This window comes from Microcaecilia unicolor, chromosome 4 (genome assembly GCF_901765095.1).
Source record: "Microcaecilia unicolor chromosome 4, aMicUni1.1, whole genome shotgun sequence".
In the NCBI taxonomy this organism is placed as follows: Eukaryota; Metazoa; Chordata; class Amphibia; order Gymnophiona; family Siphonopidae; genus Microcaecilia; species Microcaecilia unicolor.
The window spans coordinates 29,634,492-29,656,735 of record NC_044034.1 but is presented as its reverse complement, the minus strand read 5'-3'; the positions used below and the strand labels follow the sequence as shown (position 1 = coordinate 29,656,735).

Here is a 22,244-nt window from a genome sequence, read left to right as displayed (position 1 = left end):
ATCCTTGGTCTTTTTCCCAGTGTGGCATTACTTATGTACTTATGTCCTCTACTTGGCTCACTTTTATTACATAGAGCAGTGATTTAACCTATTGTGATGTCATAGTGGCTCATTCCACCAATAAGAGCCAACCTCATTAGTGATGTCACAATGGCTTGATTGTATAGAATGTTTGTACGTTTGGGAAGCTTGCCAGGTGCCCTTGGCCTGGATTGGCTGCTGTCGTGGACAGGATGCTGGGCTCGATGGCCCCTTGGTCTTTTCCCAGTGTGGCATTACTTAGGTACTTATGTACTTAAGGGCACGAGGTTGGAACCTATTCTGTAATGGAACCTAGGCGCTGACATTCTGTTATAGAATACTAGTGTAACCTGGTATCGGCGCACCCGACATTTAGACGCACGTAGGCGCTTCAGTGTGCAAAGGAAGAGCGGGACTTGGGGGTGATTGTGTCGGACGACCTTAAAGCTTTCAAACAGGTAGAAAAAGTGATGGCCAAAGCCAGTAGGATGCTTGGGTGCATAAAGAGAGGCATGACCAGCAGGAAAAAGGAGGTGATAGTGCCATTGTATAAGTCTCTAGTGAGGCCCCATTTGGAGTACTGCGTGCAGTTCTGGAGACCACACCTATGGAAAGATATAAACAGGATGGAGTCGGTCCAGAGGGTGGCTACAAAATTTGTAAGCGGTTTTGAATGCAAAAATTATAGGGATAGGCTTATGAACCTCAACTTTTATAAGCTCGAAGAGAGAAAGGAGAGAGGAGACATGATAGAAACGTTTAAATAACTGAAGGGCATTTATGCACAGGAAGAGAGCCTTTTTCAAATGAAGGAGAGCTCTGGAATGAGGGGGCATACGACAAAGTTAAGAGGCATGTGGGATCGCTTAGGAACAGGAAGAATTAGGGGTTACAGAGGATGGGAGACTGGATGGGTCATGTAGCCTTTATCTGCCGTCACGTTTCTATGTTTCTAAGTGTGGGAGCTTCAATGCGGTAAGGACGCGCATAACTTACAGTATTCTGGGGCCCTTTTACTAAGCCGTGGCAAAAAGTGGGCCCACGTTATTGCAAGTGTATCTTTTGGGCGTGCACCGGGCCAGTTTTTACAGCATCCTTTTTTTAAGTGGCCGGAAAATGGACGTGCAGCAAAATAAAAACCAGCGCGCATCCATTTTTAACCTGAGACCTTACCGCCACCCATTGACTTAGCGGTAAGGTCTCACGCGGTACCCGGGCAATAGGCATGCAGTGCTCGCCCACTGCCGTTTACCGCCAGGAAAGCGCCACTGTTTTTGGTGCACGCCAAATTCGGAATTACCTCCCAGGGCTTGCGGCAGCCGGGTGGTAATGCTGATTTGGTGGGCAAGGATGAGCGTAGTAGGTCCTTTCGCGCCTTTGTTCAAGAGCCCCTTTGTAAGTTGCACACAAGTTGGAGCCCCCGCCTCTGCTTCTCCCCTGAATACACCCTCCATGCAAATACCCACCTCATAAGTTAAACGGGTAGTTACAGAATGGCGCTTAGGCCGATTACCATGTACGTGTGCAGAAATGGCAGCATTCTGTACATTTACATGCATAATGTGTAAATTTAAGCACCCAGATTATAGAATAATCCTCTGTGGGCTTGATTCTATAAACAGTGCTCAAAACTTGACGCAGGGAAAAACTGAGCTATGTACTATTCTGTAAAGAATATCACTTAAGGTCCAGATTCTGTATAAGGTGCCTAAAAAATCAGTGCCAGTAAACATTTCCACCTAAGCATATTCTGTAAGCGGTGCCTAGATTTAGGCATGGTATATTCCAGCGCCTAAAATTACGTGCCTCCGTTTACACCAACGAAAACAAATTCTATAACTACATACATAAATTTGGGAACGCCCATGTCCCCTCCCATAGCCATGCCCCTTTTGAGCTGAGCACATTAGAATTTAGGCGCAGTTCATTATAGAATACGCTTAGCGAGGAGTTGTGCATGTAAATTCTAATTATTGCCAATTAGTGCTCATTGTTGCTTAAGTGCTGTTGTCAATGTTAATTAGCTTGTTAAGCCAATTAAGTTGCATGCGTTGTTATAGAGTACACCTGGATTTCAGTGCAGATCTCTAGGCTTGCTATATAGATTCCAGGGGTAAGTGTGCATCTCGCTCCCAACTTTGGGCACCAGACTAAGCCTGCTGAAACCTGGCGTAAATGCTGGCACCCAAGTTTGGCGCACTGACCCAGTATTTTATAACTACACTAGTAAAACATGCCCATTTCTGACACAAATGAAGTGGGTGCTAGCAAGGTTATCCTCCGAGTTCCATCTTGTCCCCCTCCCCTCCGAGTTCCATGTCCCCCTCCTTCCCTCCCTCTTCTCCCCTCCCCTCCGAGCTCCAGACCCCGTGCCTCCTTCCCTCCCTCTCCTCCCCCCTCCGAGTTCCAGGACCACCCCCCCCCTTCCCCCCTCCCCTCCGAGCTCCCCCCCGTGCCTCCTTCCCCCCTCTCCTCCCCCCCTCCGAGTTCCCCAGAGTGAGAGAGAAGGGAAGGCAGGCTGAAGCGCCGTGCCTGCTCGCCTTTTGCTGCTGCTGGCAGACCCCGAGGTAAGAACTTTTAAATTCAAGCCAGCACGCAGGAAGGTGAGGGGCAGGCGGAAGACTGGGAGAAGAGGGCGGGCAACGCAAGTTGGGCTGCCACTCGGAGCGGAGAGAGAGACAGGGAGGGAGGCGCAGGTGTCTGGAACGCGGAGGAGAGGGGGGCATCAAACTCGGAGGGAGAAGAGGGAGGGAGGGGGGCGGGCCTGGAACTCGTAGGAGAGGGGGGGCCTTGAACTTGGAGGACAGGGGGGGAGGGAGAGGGGGGCGATTCTCCTGCAATTGAATCCTCACCTCCAACGTTCTGTGGCTGGCTGGTGCTGATTTCATTCACTGTCATTGATCCGCCCTCTGACGTCATCACATTCCGACGTGAGGTGGACCAATGGGAATTGTGTTACAAACCCAGGCATCCAGACGTAGAACGTTGGAGGTGCAAATTATTATATAGGATATGCAAATTTTTTCGGAACGCCACTGATACGCCCATGCGCCTCCCTTAGCCATGCCACCTTTCAAGAAACACACTATAGGGTCCTTTTACTAAGCCGTGGCAAAAAGTGGCCTGCGGCAGTACAAGTGCATCTTCTGGGCCCGCGCTGGGCCACTTTTTGCCACATCCTGGAAAAAGGGCCAGAAAATGGACATGCAGCAAAATAAAAACCACCGCAAGTCCATTTTCGGCCTGAGTCCTTACCACCACCCATTGACTTAGCGGTAAGGTCTCATGCGCTACCCGGGCGGTAGGCATGTAGTGCGCGCACACTGCCGTTTACCGCCAGGTAAGCGCCACGCGGTAGAAAGTAGAAAAATATTTTCTACCGTATGTTTTCGAAATGCGCCAAGTTCAGAATTACTGCCCGGGGCTCGCGATAGCCAGGTAGTAATGCTGATTTGTCATGCACTGGACACATAAAGGGCCTTACGCACCTTTGTAAAAGGTTCCCTACGGGAGTTAGGCGCACTGCCTTATAGAATAACGCACAGCCAGATGTGCACAAATATTGAGTGCCAATTGGGATCAATAATTGTTCGCTTGAGGTCATTGAGTTTGTTAAGCAATTAATTTGTGCATGCTTCTTGGTTGCACGCACAAATTGGGGTTCGCAAATCTGGGCTCCATATATATAATCTATCCCCTATATGTTGCTGTTCTTCCTAGAGCAGAGCGGCTTGGTCTGCCTGGAAATCCGCCCAGAGATACGTTACTGTCTTCCGCACTCAGCCAAAGAATTTAAAGAGGACAAAAAAAACCCCAAAACTGTAATCCTGTCCCAAGCTCTTTGCCTAAGAAGCAAATGAAAGGGGGGGGGGGGGGGAAGCGTGAGGGAGAGAGAGGGCAAGTGAGAAGGAGTTTAAAGCAACCACTGTCAGTGGCGTCTTTTAGAAAGGGCTCATTTTAAAGTGAAAAATGGCCTTAGGATTATGATAAATGGGGAGTCCTGACATGCACATTCCCTCTTTTAGAATTCTCCATCTTGGAATGGAGGTAACAGAGGGCTTGGTTGCTGGATCGCAGCCCCTTGTAAAATACACCTTTTTTTTTTTTTTCTCATCGACCTTCAGAAGGGATGATTAATTGCTTGGAGTTAGCCTCGTGTCAGTTAGCCTGTGATCTTTGTTCACAGTGTTCAAACCATCTGCTGAGAGCACAGGATTTTGTTTGGTTCTTCTTAGGCCCCTCGTACTTATTAGTGCCAAGGCAGAACAGACCCACAGCTGCAAAAGGTCTCTTGCGAAAATTGGCATTGTTGCTCCCAGCTCACTAGCCGCCTTGAAGATTTATGGACTCATCCTTTTCCAGCATCTTATGACGCTCGGGGAGTTGTTCCATCTATAGCCGAGGTTCAGGAACTTACAAAATGCCATCACATGCCTGGGGATAATAGTTGATAAGGTACCTCTCCCTGAGTGGTCGGATTGCAAATCTAAAAAGCGAATGCAAGATCATAAGAGGTCAGCCCTTCTCAAACAAGATTTTGAAATTTTCATTACCTGTTGAAGAATGCCAATATGTACTTTGCTGGCTCTGTTCTGCTGTAAAAAGCTTCACATTGGTCAGCTCTGCCTTTCAGCTCCCTACTAGAGTCAAAAATGTTTTCCTTGATCAGGCTAATTGAGGGCAATTTTATAATACAGCACCTAGTGAGACATAGGCAGCTATCCGGCCAATATTTAAAATTATTTAACTGGCCAGGAATTTCTTCTGGCTGGTTAATACTACTGTGAAGAAAGGCTAGGGCTCTTCAGCTTGGAGAAGAGACGGCTGAGTGGAGATATGATAACGGTCTATAAAATACTGAGTGGAGTGGAATAGGCAGACGTGAATTGCTTGATTACTCTTTCCAAAAATATAAGGATAGTGGTAAATTTAAAACAAATCAGAGAAATATTTCTTCACTCATCAAGTAATTAAACTCTAGAGTTCATTGCCAGAGAATGTGGTAAAAGCAGTCAGCTTAGCTGGGTTTAAAAAAGTTTGGATTATTTCCTAAAAGAAAAGTCCTTAAGTCATTATTAAGATGGACTTGGGAAAATCCACTGCATATTCAAGGATAAGCAGCATAAAATCTGTTTTACTGTTCTGGGTTCTTTCCTGGATTGTCCACTGTTGGAAACAGAATACTGGGTTTCACAGACCTTTGCTCTGTCCCAGTATTTCAATGTGTATGTTCTTATGTAATCACTAGTAACAAAGGCCCGTTTCTGAGAGCAATGAAACGGGCGCTAGCAAGGGTTTCATGGCTGCATGGCTCGTCGCGGTTTTACCTGGTTCGTGGCGTGCACCGCTGTTGTTTCCATTGTAGCTCTGTGTGGATGGCGGGTTTTCGTGCCCCGCCCTCGACGTCATCGCGTTTTGACGCGAGAGCAGAGCTACAGTGTGGAAATCCGGAGTTTGTGGCCTGAGTAGATCGTTGGAGGTGAGAATGTGCTCCGCCCTCAACGTCATAACGTTTGACGCGAGGGCGGGGCCCAGAGACTGTGATTTTCGTGGCTTCAGAGCTTCGAACATACGAACCTTGGCTTCAGTGACGTCAGCAGACAATAGAACGTTGAGGGTGAGTTATTATATATAGATTTCTATAGTACTACTAGACATATACAGTGTGTACACATTATATGCAGGTTCGTTCTCTGTCCCTAGAGGGCTCACAATCTAAAGTTTTTGTACCTGTGGCAATGGAGGGTTAAGTGACTTGCTCAGGATCCCAAGGAGCTGGTGGGAATTGAACCCAGGATCAAAGCTTCCGCACTAAACATTAGGCTACTCTTCCACTCCTAAATACGCTGGCTAAGCGCTAATAAGCAGCGTGAGATAACCAGTTCGCACCAATATTCATTGGCTGACTGGCTAAGTAAACAGCAGGCCTATCTTTGGCTGCTATAACTTAGCCGGTCAGCCGACGAATATCGACTTAACCAGCCATGTTTTTAGTATCCAAAAATCCCGGAAATTCAATGCTGGTCACTGGATACGTCACCGGCATTGAATTTCCGGGTTTGCCGCCGACCTTGGGAGTTAGCCGGGCTTCCTCTTGCGGTCTCGATATCGGCCCCCTATGGTGTTTATAAAATATTAGCACAACTATGAAGAAAAGGACATAGAGATGGGGGGGATCCTTTTTTCTAGCCTAGCCATGTAAATGCATAGTAAAGGGGTATGACCAAATGTTTTATTATTATTATTATTTATTGCATTTGTACCCCACATTTTCCCACCTTTTTGCAGGCTCAATGTGGCTTACAGAGTGTTATCATGATGTAGTCATTACAGGATTTTAAGTACAATCGCTGATAGGCTGAAGGATCTTAAATACAATCGATAATAGGCTGAAGGTAAATGGATCTTAAGTACAATCAATGATAGGCTGAAGGATCTTAAATACAATCGATAATAGGCTGAAGGTAAATGGATCTTAAGTACAATCAATGATAGGCTGAATGATCTTAAGTATAATCGATAGTAGGCTGAAGGTAAATGTATCTTAAGTACAATCAATGATAGGCTGAAGGATCTTAAATACAATCGATAATAGGCTGAAGGTAAATGGATCTTAAGTACAATCAATGATAGGCTGAAGGATCTTAAATACAATCGATAATAGGCTGAAGGTAAATGGATCTTAAGTACAATCAATGATAGGCTGAATGATCTTAAGTATAATCGATAGTAGGCTGAAGGTAAATGTATCTTAAGTACAATCAATGATAGGCTGAAGGATCTTAAATACAATCGATAATAGGCTGAAGGTAAATGGATCTTAAGTACAATCAATGATAGGCTGAATGATCTTAAGTATAATCGATAATAGGCTGAAGGAATATGAGGATTTAGATGGGAAGGTGTTAGGTAAGGTCGTGTGAGAGGTGTTTTTTGATGAAAATCTTTTCTAGATGCTAAACAGCTGAAATAAGACCATTTAATAAATTGGGGTATTATGCCGCTAAGGTTTGATAATGTTTGCTGCAATTACAATCTTCTCTATTCATTAGGCCCCCTTTCCTCATAAAGTGGTCCGAGAAAGCGAAAATATATATATTTTTCTTTTTGCTTAAACTTAAACAAGAGATGGTTGTTGTAATTTTTCTTATGAAGAATATTGAATTAGTCAATTCTGGGAATAATTTAATATGTTTTTTTTTTCCATTGCCTGTAAAATTTCTTGGCTGTATTTCACGACAAGTATGTTCTTGTTAACAATTTTGAAATGAATAAATAAATAAATTTAAAATATATATATTAGCACAAATCCTGCAAAAATTGCACCTAAATTAAATGCACAGACATTATGGGAGTGACGTGCTCGGTGCCAGTTCTGTACAACTTAAGGGTGCACCTAGGCATTATAGAATACAAGCACAAAGCTATATTGATTCGCCCAACGTAAAGTCGCGTCCACTTACAACAGGTCAATGGCTGGCATAAGTGAACACGTCTAAGTGCTAGTTGCGTGCGTCTCTAGGCAGAATGCGTATGATACACCCATGCTTGAACCACGTTTGCACCCCTTTGTACTTTCACACTAAGGGGAGAATTTAGTGAACGTCTCCCAAAGTTAAACACCAGGATGATGCACACTAACCCCCAGAATCTATATAGCGCAACAGAATTTGCATGTGCAAATCTGGTCATATTCTGGATTTGCATGCGCAATTTAATTACTTAACAAGCCAATCAGCACTGGTTGCCACTTAATAAGCAATTATTGATACTAATTGGCATTAATTAGAATTTATGTGCACAACTTGCTAGGTGTATTCTGTACAATGGTGCGCGTAAAACTCCAATGCGCTCTGCCAAAAAGGGGACATGGCCTTGAGCGTGGAATGAGCAGACCGTGGGTGTTCTAAAAATCTATGTGCACGGTTGTAGAATACACCTGCTCTGTGCCTAGCCTAGAGGGGCATAATCGAACGGGGACAGCATCTATAAGGGCGGCCATCTCTAACACCGGCCCCGTCAAGCGGCGTACCCAACTGCATTATCGAAACAAGATGACCAGCCATCTTTCGTTTTGATAATACAGTCGGGGCCAGCCAAATCTCAACATTTGGCCTGCCCTTAGAGATCGCCGGCGTTAGAGATTGCCGCCATTGGTTTTCGCTGATAATGGAAACTAATGGCGGCCATCTCAAACCCGGCCAAATCCAAGCCATTTGGTCGTGGGAGGAGCCAGCATTTGTAGTGCACTGGTCCCCCTCACATGCCAGGACACCAACAGGGCACCCTAGGTGGCACTGCAGTGGACTTCACAAATTGATCCCAGGTACATAGCTACCTTACCTTGTGTGCTGAGCCCTCCCAAAACCCACTCCTCACAACTGTGCACCACTACCATAGCCCTTACGGGTGAAGGGGGGCACCTAGATGTGGGTGCAGTGGGTTTTGTAGGGCTCCCATTTACCATCACAAGTGTAACAGGTGGGGGAGGGATGGGCCTGGGTCCGCCTGCCTAAAGTGCACTGCAGTACCCACTAAAAACTGCTCCAGGGACCTGCATAGTGCTGTGATGGAGCTGGGTATGATATTTGAGGCTGGCATAGAGGCTGGCAAAAAAAATGTTTTAAATTTTTTTTTTTTTGGGGGGGGGGGTTGGTGACCACTGGGGGAGTAAGGGGAGGTGATCCCCGATTCCCTCCGGTGATCATCTGGGGCACATTTTTGAGGCTTGGTCGTGAACAAAAAAGGACCAAGTAAAGTCGGCCAAATGCTGGTCAGGGCTGGCCTTTTTTTTTCTATTATTGGCCGAGGCCGGCCATCTCTTAATCACGCCCCCGTCCCGCCTTTGGTACACTGCCGACACGCCCCCTTGAACTTTGACCGGCCCTGCGACGGAAAGCAGTTGAAGCCGGCCAAAATCAGCTTTCGATTATACCGATTTGGCCAGCATTAGGAGAAGGCCGGCCATCTCCCAATTTGCGTTGGAAGATGGCCGGCCTTCTCCTTCGAAAATAAGCAGGTTAGGCACCGGTATTTACACCAAGTTTTACTTGGCATAAATGGATGTTCCTAGTTAGGCGCAGGCGTGGCTGCTAGGCCTATTCTATAAACTGTCTAGGCACATCTCTATATATAAAAGGCACCACCAACGTTCTATGAAGCCTCCAGCCGGAAGTGTGAAGGGGGAGAGATATCCGGTTTCCCCATGAGTGTCTGCCCCGCCCTCGCTTTCTCTGTAACACAGTGAAGGAAAACACAGCAAAGCACGAAATCAAATCGCTCTCTCTGTAACAGTGAAGGACTCAGAGGGGGGAGGGGAGAGAGGGGAGAGGGCAGGGACACACACACTCCCACCTGCACAAAGAAGGAAACCTTGCTAGCCCCCGTTTCATTTGCATCAGAAACGGGGCTTTTTTACTAGTATTCTATAAAATGCACCTAAATCTAGGTGTGGTTTACAGAGTACGCCTAGGTGGAAATATTTTCAGCACCGATTTTTCAGGTTCACAGTTTACACGCACAAATTAATTGTTTAACAAACCAATCAGCGCCAATAGTTTGCCACTAACAAGCAGTGATCGGCACTAATTGTTACTAATTTGAATTTACGCACACAACTTTCTAAGTATATTCTATAAAGCGGTGTAAATTCTAATATGCGGATCTCAAAAGGAAGCATGGCCATCGGTGGGTCATGGTGGGTGTTCCTAAAAATTATGCGCATTGTTATAGAATTTGCCTGATCCACGCCAAAGTTAGGTACAGCCATTTACACCAGGTTATAGTTGGCGTAAATGGTTGCACCTAAATTTTAGTCGTAGAGACGGGCGCTTTGCCCATTCTATAAACCTCACCTAACTTAAGGTGAGGTTGATAGAATAGCACTAAGCATGGTTTTTTCCAGCGCAGTTTTTTTTAGCCGCCATATATTGAATCTGGTCCTAAGCATGACTTCTATAAAGGCAGTTCAGAACAGCAGTGTTTTTATAGAATACAACCTTAGCACACAAGTTCACACCTAACTTTGGACAAGCACTTAAGCCAGCGAAAAGACTGGTATAGATGCTTGCAGCCAACTACTGTCAGGTTCACAAATTCAAATATTCTGTAATCACACGCCTAAATCTTGGGAACACCTATGACCTATCCGTGCCCCTCCCCTGGCCATACCCTCTTGAAATTGTGCGTGAGAGAGCTTAGGCTCTCATATGTGTAACTACGTTTGATACCAATTAGTGTTGTTAATGCCAATAATTGATTGTTATCGCCTAATTAGCCAGTTACCTTATGTGCAGATCTGTGATCCACACTCAAAATTGTGTGTGCAACTTTGAGTGACCTATACAGAATTCCCCTGTAAGCAACTTAGGTGCACTTGGTATAGAATAGTGCTTAGGAGTTTTGAGCATAATTGCCAATTACTCGATGCCTAAATTTAAGAACCAGCTTGTAGAATTGTCTGTCACATCTGCTCCAGAAGAGGTGGAAATGCACCCATGTAAAATTATATGCGATTAGACATATTTTATAAAATACATCCAGGTTTCTATATATGGCGCCCAATTTTGAGCATGCTGGTTAATAAGCTCTTAAACAAAGAAAATCCAACTTACAGCTCAGTTGCTTAGACAGAATTGTTGCCTTCTGCACAGAGTCAGCATCTAGCCACTCCAGAGGCAAGGAGCTGGCCAGAATCTCAGCTCAGCTGAGAGGAAAAGTTATGATTGTCAAAGAAAATGAGGAGGAGAAATTCAGGGTAAATAAAAGGGGAATGACATGGGGAATTATAGTAGATTAAGGAGGGATCAGCCCTTGAACAGCTGCTGATCACAAAGCATGCTAGCAAGACTGGGCTCTCTCATAAAGCCAAGGGACAGAGAGGGAGGGCTGACCCTATTTTAGAGCTAACAGCCAAAAGGGAAAGCTCACAAGGATTCAATCACAGAATACTGCAAACTATAGAGGGGGAAGCCCCATTTCACAAGTCTGTCTATACACAGACAATGCAATGAATATAAATAACTAGCCGTTAAGCCCGTTAAAACGGGCGAGATTTGTAATTCTCACCTCCATGTCCAGCAAATCTCCTCTCTCCCCTGCCCTCCCCCCCATGTCCAGCAGCCCTCCTGTATCCCCTGGCCTCCCCCCCCCTCCCCCCATGTCCAGCAACCCTCCTCTCTCCCCTGCCCTCCCCCCATGTCCAGCAACCCTCCTCTCCCCCTGCCCTCCCCTCCATTGATCCATGTCTAGCAACCCTGCTCTGTCCCCTGCCCTCCCCCCATGTCCAGCAACCCTCCTCTCTCCCGTCCCCTCCTCTCCATCGATCCATGTCCAGCAACCCTGCTCTTTCCCCTGCCCTCCCCCCATGTCCAGCAGCCCTCCTGTCTCCCCTGGCCTCACGCTGTCCACCGACCCTCCTCTCTCCCCTGCCTTCCCCCCATATCCAGCCACCCTCCTCTTTCCCTTGGCCTCCCCCACGCTGTTCTCTCCCCTGCCCTCCCCCCATGTCCAGCAACCCTCCTGTCTGCCCTGCTCTCCTCCATGTCCAGCTACCCTCCTCGCCGCCGCTCCCTCCCCCCTCCGTGCCGGGCCCCCTGCACTGACATGAGAGCGCCTCTCACCTCCGCGTGGAAGCGCTGCAGGCAGCAGCACACACGGAGGTGAGAGGCGCTGTCATGTCAGTGCAGGGGGCCCGATACGGGGGGGAGGGAGCAGCGGCAACGACGTCGGGGATGGGGGGTAGGGTGGAGGTTGTGTGTGCCAGCGATGTTCCTTTCCTTTGTCTCTAGGCTCTCCAGCGGCAGGCCAGCAGCGTCTGTTTCCTCTCTGTTTCTCCCTCTGACATCATCACATCTTGATGCGAGGGCGGGACAGAGAAGGAAGTCTTACTGCGCATTTGCGGGTGAGTCGGTCACTTGTCTTTTATATGTTTGATACTCATTAAATGTATATCACAATGCACCCTGCCTTCATGAATATGGGGACAGAACACGCGCCCTTTATAGAATAGTGCTTATCACCCATTTTTGAGCACTATTTATAGAATTTTCTCTTATATGCATAAATTTGACACTTCCCAAACTGTGTCTTCAGAGCAGGCCTACATTACAAATATCTGCTGAGTTGCACTGTGCATCCTTAGGCATGATCTAAACAAGAGGCCATTTATGCACTTATAAATCAGTACTTTATGCATTAAAATGATCTATAAAATTACCCCCATTTTGTCCTTTTTAACAGAATTTACACAACACTATGGAAATGGAGATTTTTTTCCTGTAGGCCAGTCCTACTATCTTTCTCTTTGCCTAACTGAGAAGTCTGTTTCCTATCATTTATCTTATTCTCTCTGATTGTGATTTGTTTGTCTGTTTACAGTGGACTGCATGGACCCTACCTGTTCTGGGCAAGGAGTGTGTGTTCGTGGAGAATGCCACTGTGTTGTGGGCTGGGGCGGAGCAAACTGCGAGACTCCGCGAGCCACCTGCTTAGATCAGTGTTCTGGTCACGGGACATTTCTATCAGACACCGGCGTCTGCAGCTGTGATCCCAACTGGACTGGACACGACTGCTCAATTGGTAATTGTATCTTTTATTTCATATTATTAAAAAATGCTGCATCTGTCTCCATAGTGGAATTAGAAAAGGTGCAGAGAAGGGCGACGAAAATGATAAAGGGGATGGGACGACTTCCCTATGAGGAAAGGCTGAAGCGTCTAGGGCTCTTCAGCTTAGAGAAAAGACGGCTGAGGGGAGATATGATAGAGGTCTATAAAATAATGAGTGGAGTAGAACGGGTAGGCGTGAATCGTTTGTTTACTCTTTCCAAAAATACTAGGATTAGGGGGCATGCGATGAAGCTACAAAGTAGTAATTTCAGTACGAATTGGAGAACATTTTTCTTCACTCAATGTGTATTTAAACTCTGGAATTCGTTGCCAGAGAATGTGGTAAAGGCGGTTAGCTTAGCAGGGTTTTTAAAAAGTCTGGACGGTTTGCTAAAGGAAAAGTTCATAGACCATTATTAAATTGATTTTGGGAAAATCCACTGCTTATTTCTGGGATCAGCAGCATAAAATGTATTGAACTTTTTCGGGATCTTGCCAGGTATTTGTGACCTGGATTGGCCACTGCTGGAATCAGGATGCTGAGCTTGACGGACCTTTGGTCTGTCCCAGTGTGGCAGTACTTATGTACTTATGACCCTTGCTCGTGAATGATGGCTTTCAATTGAGATCCGAATAGGAAAAGAGCAGTGATTACGATCTTGCCTCGCACGGCACCTTTGATCCAAATGCAACCCCCAGCAGTTGTGAAACATGCAAACAGATGTGTCCAGTAGCTTCTTATGAAAAATGATTGCTTGTCATTTTGGAAAGAGAGAAGGGTGGATGGGTAAAGGTATTGCAGGTAGGGAACCTGAGACGTAAGGAGGAAAAGTAACTTGTCTAATATCCCACACTAAGGGGCCGATGCAGCAAAAGTGCACAGAAGATGGTGCAAGATTAGTGCAACATCTGTGCACAATTATGTGGGCCCCTGATGCAGAAAAGGGTTTTGCACAGAAGTTAACTGTGTAGCACCTGTGAGGATTTTAATTATTTTTCCTGCAAACATACAGGAGCCACCGACTATTTTGTGGCCTCCATGAAAAGCGTGGGTTAATGAAAAGACAGAACCAATAGAGAGAGTAATACAGCATACATAGAAAGTATATAAACAAAAAAGCAACACTGGGCCTTCAAGACGGGGACAACTGAAGTTCTTTATTGACAAGTGACCCGACACAGGCCATGTTTCGGCGTTAATCAACACCTGCCTCAGGGGTCAAGATATAATTCTGTAATGAGTAAATTGTATAGGGTCGTTGCTTCCTACTTTAGCTTTGCGCTCTCTGGCTGAAGTAGGAGGCAACGATGCAAGCCTTCTCCAGCACACCGCTGGGTTAGATATACGATTGCCGGTACTGAACATCAGCCACATAACTTCCAGATATTCAATGCTGTTTCCCAGTCATGGCCCAGAACGAACGGCCAGGTCTAATTGGGCCAGTGGTGGTGAGCGTTTTAAAAAAACATTCACTGCCTCCAACTGAATATCGACCAGAGAGTCACTTCCTGGTTTTATAGCCTGCAAGCACATATTTGGCATCTGGACTGTAGGGTATTTTCCAGGAGTAGAGTTCTTGCTTTCCAGTGAGACTTGTATAATTCCTGAGATGGGTTCTGTGTTCCCAAAGTGCTGTATTCATATATGGAAGAGGTCACAGCCCACTGGAGTTCTTTCCAGGTCATCATTGGGGTGTCTGTGAATAACTCCGCCCCACATCAGCAGCCCAATTACCATAACTGGGAATATTTATGCATTTTTTTAAAAATTAGGATAAATCGGTAAAACATGAATGAGAGAGAGATGGATAGAGCTGTAGATGAGGAATAAATAGTCAACTGCTCATAGCACGCTTGGCCAGCCTGAAGAATGATGCATTTCTTCAGTATAAATCGGTAAAGAAGTTTGCTTCTAGATGCACAGTTCTCATTAAACCGTATAAATCAGGCATTTCACCAGTCTACAAGAATGGTTCAGACAAAGGGTAGCTCAGGAGTCCTTGCTTTGATCGGCTTTGAAGTCCCTTTTCTTGTTACAAATCAGTGCGTCTCGGTGTCTGCTTTATGTCAGCCTGGGTTAATACAGAATTCAGCCACAGTGCTTTCTGGGGCATGCAGGTGGATCAAATGTCCTTTATCACCTCTGTCACCTTCTGATCACAATCCATCTCTCCCTCACTTCTAGTTTCCCCCTCCCAACTCCCTCAACCTTTCCTCCTAGAGACTTTCATTGGATTGCTTTTATGTTTTATGTGTATACTAGCCGTTGAGCCCGTGAAAACAGGCTACTTTTGGAATGGGGGGGGGGTTCCGAGCCCCCCCCCCCCCCCCGGAGTCGCCGCCGCCGCCCCTCCACCCGGTCCGAGCAGCACTGTAAACTTACATCAGCACACAGCAGCAGGCACATCAGCAAAGCTGCCGTCGGGGCAGGCTTCCTTCTCTGCCTGTGTCCCGCCCTCGTGTGACTTAACGTCGGCAAGGGCAGGACAAAGGCAGAGAAGGAAGCCCGATGGCAGCTTTGCTGATGTGCCTGCTGCTGTGTGCTGATGTAAGTTCAGTGCTCGGGCCAGATGGAGGGGCGGCGGCGACTCCGGGGGAGGGGGAGCGGTTCCGACGTCTGCAGCATGCCAGTAGAGACTTCCATCTCTGTCCCGCCCCCGTCATCACGTATTGAAGCAGGGGCGGGGCAGAGAGGGAAGTCTCTACTGCGCATTTGCGAGTGAGTACGGTCACTCGCCGTTTATATGTTTGATTCTCCAGTCAATATGCAAAGCAATTTAACCAGGCGAGAGAGAGAGAGAGCCTCCTGCCCTGTTAAATTGATTGTGCCTGCCTAACCACTGACGGGCAGTGGGACTGAGAATCAGTGCTAACTGTGTGTAGGGTCCATTTAGTTCCGGGGCGGTCTTTGGGTGGAGCCTGGGCAGAGCCAGTACTCAACTGGTTAGCAATGATATTCGAACCGCTAATCGGCTGTCCTACCTTTAGCCACCAAGCTAATTGGCTTGTCTGGTTATCTGAATCGCCCATCCCGTCCACCAGTGTTGACGTAGAGGCCCTGACCGAGAAACTGCTGCTAGGGATTGCAGTAGCCATTTGTGATGGGGAGGAGCAGGTGGGTGTCACTCCTGCCTTTAGGATCCCTAAGACCACCGGGGATAAATAAGGTAGGTCAGGGCCGCAGAGAGATGGAGCCGGGGCAGGGCCGCCGCAGCTGCCACCTCCTCCACTCGAGATGCAGCCACCGCCCTCCCTCCCCCACTTGGGAAGCAGCCGCTGCCCCTCGCTCTCTTGCTCACTCAGGCTGCCACCAACCCCTGCACCCTAGCTTCCTGCGTCAGTGCATCTGCGCCTTCCTGGCCCAAAAGGGAGGCCCAGCACTGGGGTCTGTCGCTCCTGCTTCTGTGTGCCAGGATCGTGTTGTCGCATTAACATAATCACCTGGGTCCTGACAGGATCAGAAGAGACAGTCCCTGGCAGCGGGCCCCCCTTGGAGGTTGGACCTGTGGAATTTTGCCCCCCCCCCCCCCTCAGCAGCCCTGAGGTAGACCTAGGGGGGCCTACAGGTGTGGGTAGTGGGAGATAGTCAAGGTCTTCAGGGGGGGGAGGGAGGGGGATCCAAATCCCAGGGTCTAATGTAGGTCCTGGCAGAATATTGACAGGTCTGTTACTTTCATTTTTTTTTTACTCTTACTGTCCTGACCTGAGGAAGAAGGTTCTAGCCTCTTCAAACTAGTTAAAAATGTATCAAGTCAGTCCAATAAAAAGGTTTTTACCCCTCTTAAGAGAACTCAAACGTCACATAGTCAAAGCAATTTATGGATTTGCCGGTGGGTGACAAGCTCATGACTTGCTTATCCATAAAATTTTCCGTATAAAATCAGCTATTTAAATCACTAAAAGGACAGGTCTATAAGCGGGTTCCCCATTTTAGGAGTTCCAATGCAGCATTTTGTAATAATGGCATCTCAGCGGCCAGATTCTGTTATAGAAATTAACACCAGTCTTGGCATAATAGCAGTCACATAAATGTGACAAGAACACACATAACATAAAGAATTCTGTAAGTGGGGTGTGCAAGTGGCAGCCCGCCCCATGCTCCACACATGTGAATGCCCTCTTGCATGTATGCACTCTTCAACTGGAGAACCATACAGCTGGGCTCCGTCTGGAAACTCTGCAATCATAGGCGCTGAATCCAGCCACTGGGTGTCACCCTTAAGCAATGAACACAGCTCCCCTCCAGGGGCGTCGCTGCTATGGGGCCAGGGCCCCCGTAGATTTGGCCCTGGACGCCCCCTACCGTCGACCCCCCGCCCGCTCGCTCGCCGTCGCCTACCTGGGCTGGCGGGGACCCCATCCCCCGCCAGCCGAAGTCTTCTTCCTTCCTTTCATGTTTCTGAGTCTGACGTCCTGCACGTGCAGGACGTCAGAAACCTAAAAGGAAGGAAGAAGACTTTGGCTGGCAGGGGATGGGGTCCCTGCCAACCAGGTAGGCGACGGCGAGCGAGCGGGGGGCTCAAGTCGGTGATGATGGCGGGGGTGGGCGATGGTGGCGGGGGGGCGATAATAATGGCGGCGGCGTGGGGGGGGGCTAAAAATGTGCCCCCTCACCTCAGCTCTGGCCCCCCCTACCGCTGAAGGTCAGATACGCCCCTGCTGCCCTCTCCATGGTGCTGTGAACTCTTCCTCCACAGCGTTCCCCAGCCAATGAAAACACTGCCAGCCTGCCACTGAGCCACCATGCTGCCCTTATGTATTGAAAGTAAATGCACTGAACCCAGCTTTCATTTGTATTCTGTTGCGCGGCAGCTAAGAAAGCAAATAGAATGTTAGGTATTATTAGGAAAGGAATGGAAAACAAAAGTGAGGACATTATAATGCCTTTGTATTGCTCCATGGTGCGACCGCACCTCGAATATTGTGTTCAATTTTGGTTGCCACATCTGAAAAAAGATATAGTGGAATTAGAAAAGGTACAGAGAAATGATAAAGGGGATGGGACGACTTCCCTATGAGGAAAGGCTGACACATCTAGGGCTCTTCAGCTTGGAGAAGAGGCGGCTGAGGGGAGATATGATAGAGGTCTATAAAATAACGAGTGGAGTGGAACGGGTAGGCGTGAATCATTTGTTTACTCTTTCCAAAAATACTAGGACTAGTGGGCATGCGAAGAAGCTACAAAGTAGTAAATTTAATACGAATCAGAGAAAATGTTTCTTCACTCAACATGTAATTAAACTCTGGAATTCGTTGCCAGAGAATGTGGTAAAGGCGGTTAGCTTAGCGGGGTTTTAAAAGAGTCTGGCCAGCTTGCTAAAGGAAAAGTTCATAGACCATTATTAAATTGACTTGGGGAAAATCCTTCTTATTTCTGGGATAAGCAGCTTAAAATGTGTTGAACTTTTTCGGGATCTTGCCAGGTATTTGTGACCTGGATTGGCCGCTGCAGGAATCAGGATGCTGGGCTTGACGGACCTTTGGTCTGTCCCAGTGTGGCAATACTTATGTACTTATGCAATAACATTTAATTCAGTTTCACTTAGTGAGCACGGAAGTACATGAAATCCTTCATGCCAAACAAAATTCCCGTTAACGACAGAAAGTTTGTGGGAGAAGCTTTCATACTGCAAATATCATCGCATATTCCTAGATGAAGGAGAAATTCAAGCCCAAAAGGCAGATGGGGGAACAGGGACAGTGAACTCCCTCTGTGCCCACATTCATTTATGTAGCAGGAATTGTTCTTTTCCCAGAAACCTTTAGTGTGTCTCCCAGGGAGCTCTGAGATCCAATTAAACTTCAGAGGCCAGGCGAACTCCTGCAGGTCAGAATGCATGTGTGCTTTGTTTAAACATTTTTACCTAATAATAAAGTCCGGTGAGATGGGGAGCTTGCATGATGCGACTTCAGAAAGCAGCTGCTGAAGAATAAAGGCCAGGATGATATAAAAACAGAAGCAGGTTTGCTGAGATCATGTCAGAACGGAGCTCCTTTCAGGCCTCTTTTTCAGGATCTGCGTCGCTCGATGCTTACAACGAAGGTTAAGGAAAACAAGCAATCTTTTGTAGTATAGAAAAAAAAATACTTATTGGACTTCATTTAGAAACAGTACACTTTTTGTGCAACGTCCAAGACATTTGTTCTATAAAATATATCCTATACAGATCAAAAGGACTGCTAACTAGTAATGAAAACTCAAAAATTAAACTAGCAAAGTCAGAATGTCTATATTGAAAAAAGGGGGGAAAGTCTCAACTAGTACGGCAACATGTATATAGAAATCTTATTATTGCACGCACAAAAAGTCATCATAGACTAAAAAAACCCATGGAAAAATGTGTATTTTTTTCTTAATATTTTCTTTTTATATTTTTATATTATATTTTATTCTATTCAGTTCCTTTAAAAATAAGGTACATAGAAGCACTTATCTTATCTTAATGGCATCTGCCACTATCCAGCTTATAATTGAAAAAGAAAAACGCCTATATTGCGACCCAAATCGGGAGATAGGCGTTTATCTCCCAAAAACGAATAACGCGGTATAATCGAAAGCCGAACTTGGACGTTTTCAACTGCACTCCATCGCAGAAGCGTACAAAGTTGACGGGGCCTGTCGGAGGCGTGGTGAAGGCGGGACTGGGGCATGGTTATCACCTGAATAGAGATGGGTGCCTTTCGCCGATAATGGAAAAAAAGTATGCGTTTGTAGCTAGAATTTAGGGCACTTTTCCTGGACCCTGTTTTTTCACGAATAAGGCCCCAAAAAGTGCCCTAAATGACCAGATTACCACCAGAGGGGATCGGGATGACCTCCCCTGACTCCCCCAGTGGTCACTAACCGCCTCCCACCACAAAAAATGATGTTTCACAACTTTTTATTTTCATTCTCAAATGTCATACCCACCTCCCTGGCAGCAGTATGCAGGTCCCTGGAGCAGTTGTTAGGGGTGCAGTGGACTTCAGGCAGGTGGACCCAGGCCCATCCCCCCCTACCTGTTATAATTGTGCTGCTTAATGCTTAGTCGTCCAATCCCCCCAAACCCACTGTACCCACATGTAGGTGCCCCCTTCACCCCTTAGGGCTATAGTAATGGTGTAGACTTGTGGACAGTGGGTTTGGGGGGATTTGGGGGGCTCAACACACAAGGGAAGGGTGCTATGCACCTGGGAGCTCTTTTACCTTTTTTTTTTTTTGTAAAAGTGCCCCCTAGGGTGCCCGGTTGGTGTCCTGGCATGTGAGGGGGACCAGTGCACTACGACTCCTGGCCCCTCCCACGAACAAATGCCTTGCATTTATTCGTTTTTGAGCTGGGCTCTTTCATTTTCCATTATCACTGAAAAACAAAAACGCCCAGCTCACAAATTGTCGAATAAAACATGGACGTCTATTTTTTTCCGAAAATACGGTTCGGTCCGCCCCTTCACGGACCCGTTCTCGGAGATAAATGCCCATGGAGATAGACGTTTTCGTTCAATTATGCCCCTCCACATATCCCAGCTTGCGTACAAATTCAGCTGATGTCAGCTGATGCAGTTCCAGTCTGGCGCGTTACCAGTGATTCTATGTTTTGTGGTGGAGTTCCCTGAAGAAGAGGAATCCACACGAATGAATTTGTACGCAAGCTGGGATATATAGTGGCAGATGCCATTAAGAAAAGATAAGTGCTTCTATGTACCTTATTTTAAAGGAACTGAATAGAATCAAATATAAAAAGAAAATATTAAGAAAAAAATACACATTTTTCCATGGGGTATTTTTAGTCTATGATGACTTTTTGTGCGTGCAGTATTAAGATTTGTATATACATGTTGCCGTACTAGTTGAGACTTTTCCACCCTAGTTTAATTTTTGAGTTCTATAAAATATACCCACAGACCCAGGCGCACACAAATGCCAATGCCCAAGTTTATACCTGCTCTGAAAGATTTAAGGGCTCCTTTTACTAAATTTTTTTTTACATTTGTACCCTGCGCTTTCCCACTCATGGCAGGCTCAATGTGGCTTACATGGGGCAATGGAGGGTTAAGTGACTTGCCCAGAGTCACACCAATGTGGCCGCGCAGGCTTCTGCGAGTCTGACGTCCTGCAGGATGTCAGACTCACAGAAACAGAAGCCTGCGCAGCCTTCTACATGGAATGTTGCTAGTGGAATAGCAACATTCCATGTAGAATCTCCAATAGTAGCAACATTCTATGTAGAATCTCAAAGAGTAGCAACATTCCATGTAGAATCTCCAATAGTATCTATTTTATTTTTGTTACATTTGTACCCTGCACTTTCCCACTCATGGCAGGCTCAATGCGGCTTACATGGGGCAATGGAGGGTTAAGTGACTTGCCCAGAGTCACAAGGAGCTGCCTGTGCCTGAAGTGGGAATCGAACTCAGTTCCCCAGGACCAAAGTCCACCACCCTAACCACTAGGCCACTCCTCCACTCCAAGTAACAGTAAGCCCAGTGCGGGTTTACCGCTCGCTATACAAGAAGTACCGCCGGGCTACTGTAGCAGCCCAGCGGTACTTTCCACAAAAATGTATTTATTTTAGTAGCACCGGAGTGTACCCGGCGGTAATTAAGCAGCACCGCGCCGGCTAATGCAGGAGCCCTTACCGCCACCTTAATGGGTAGAGGTAGGGGCTCCCCCCCCCCCCCCCCGAAATGGCCGCTTGGCAAGTGCTTTGCTGCCGCACGTCCATTTCCTGCAGAGAGGCAAGACTTCCCTTTTACCACCTGCAGTAAAATGGGGCTTCACTGCGCATGTAAAATACACGCCAATGCCAGCGCCAGCTCCCCTTTTGCCGAAACTTGTTAAAAGGGGCCCTAAATGTGCCCAATATTCAGCCGGCGGCGGGCAGCACATTAAACACGGATATTCGGTGCCGCTCCGTATCCAGTGACTGGCGTTGGATATCCAGGTTTATTTGGCTGCTTAAAGGTTAACCAGCTATGCTGATTTTCAACACTAACTGTTTAATTTTTTTAGTGGTTAAGATAGGCCAGCTATTTAAGCAGCCTTATTTATTTATTTTGGGGAATTTATTAACCGCCTTTATGAAGAGATTCGTCTAAGGCGGTGTGCAGTTGGTATAGTTTATCATCAAACTTACCATTTTGTTAACAGCATAGCAATGGTCGTCGTCGTCGCTGCCCCCCTCCATCCACCGCCTGGCCGGGCCCCCCTGAATTCACATCATAGCGCCTCACCTCGACCTCGCTCCGTGTGAAAGAAGCGCAGCAGCGGCATCTGCAGATCGCCTCCCTTCAGGCCTTCCCTCCCTGTACCCCGCCCTCCAAAGGGAAGCGATCTGCAGTCTGCCTCTGCTGCGCTTCTTTCACACGGAGCGAGGTCGAGGTGAGGCGCTATGATTTGAATTCAGCGGGGCCCGGCCCGGTGGTGGACAGAGGGGGGCGGGTGGAGGGGACTGCGGCGCCGGGCCCCCCTTGGAGACCCGGGGAATTTTGTCCCCCCCCCCTGCCCCCCCCCCCCCTCGGCAGCCCTACATCCAGGAACGCAGACTCTTTTCTATTATTCTCCTACATCAGCATGAATCAAAAAGTCACATGATCTCCAATTAACTACATTAGCATAAGCCAGATGTGCCTTATCCA

At 47.0% G+C, this 22,244-nt stretch overlaps 1 protein-coding gene across 1 annotated transcript in view; it reads left to right on the top strand.

Annotated features, from left to right (window-relative positions):
* Positions 1-22,244, top strand: part of TENM4 (teneurin transmembrane protein 4) — a 1,172,733-nt gene that overhangs the window by 877,313 nt on the left and 273,176 nt on the right. Inside the window, 1 exon segment of the mRNA XM_030200091.1 lies at positions 12,400-12,600. Within this exon segment, the coding sequence (XP_030055951.1) occupies positions 12,400-12,600 (201 nt within the window).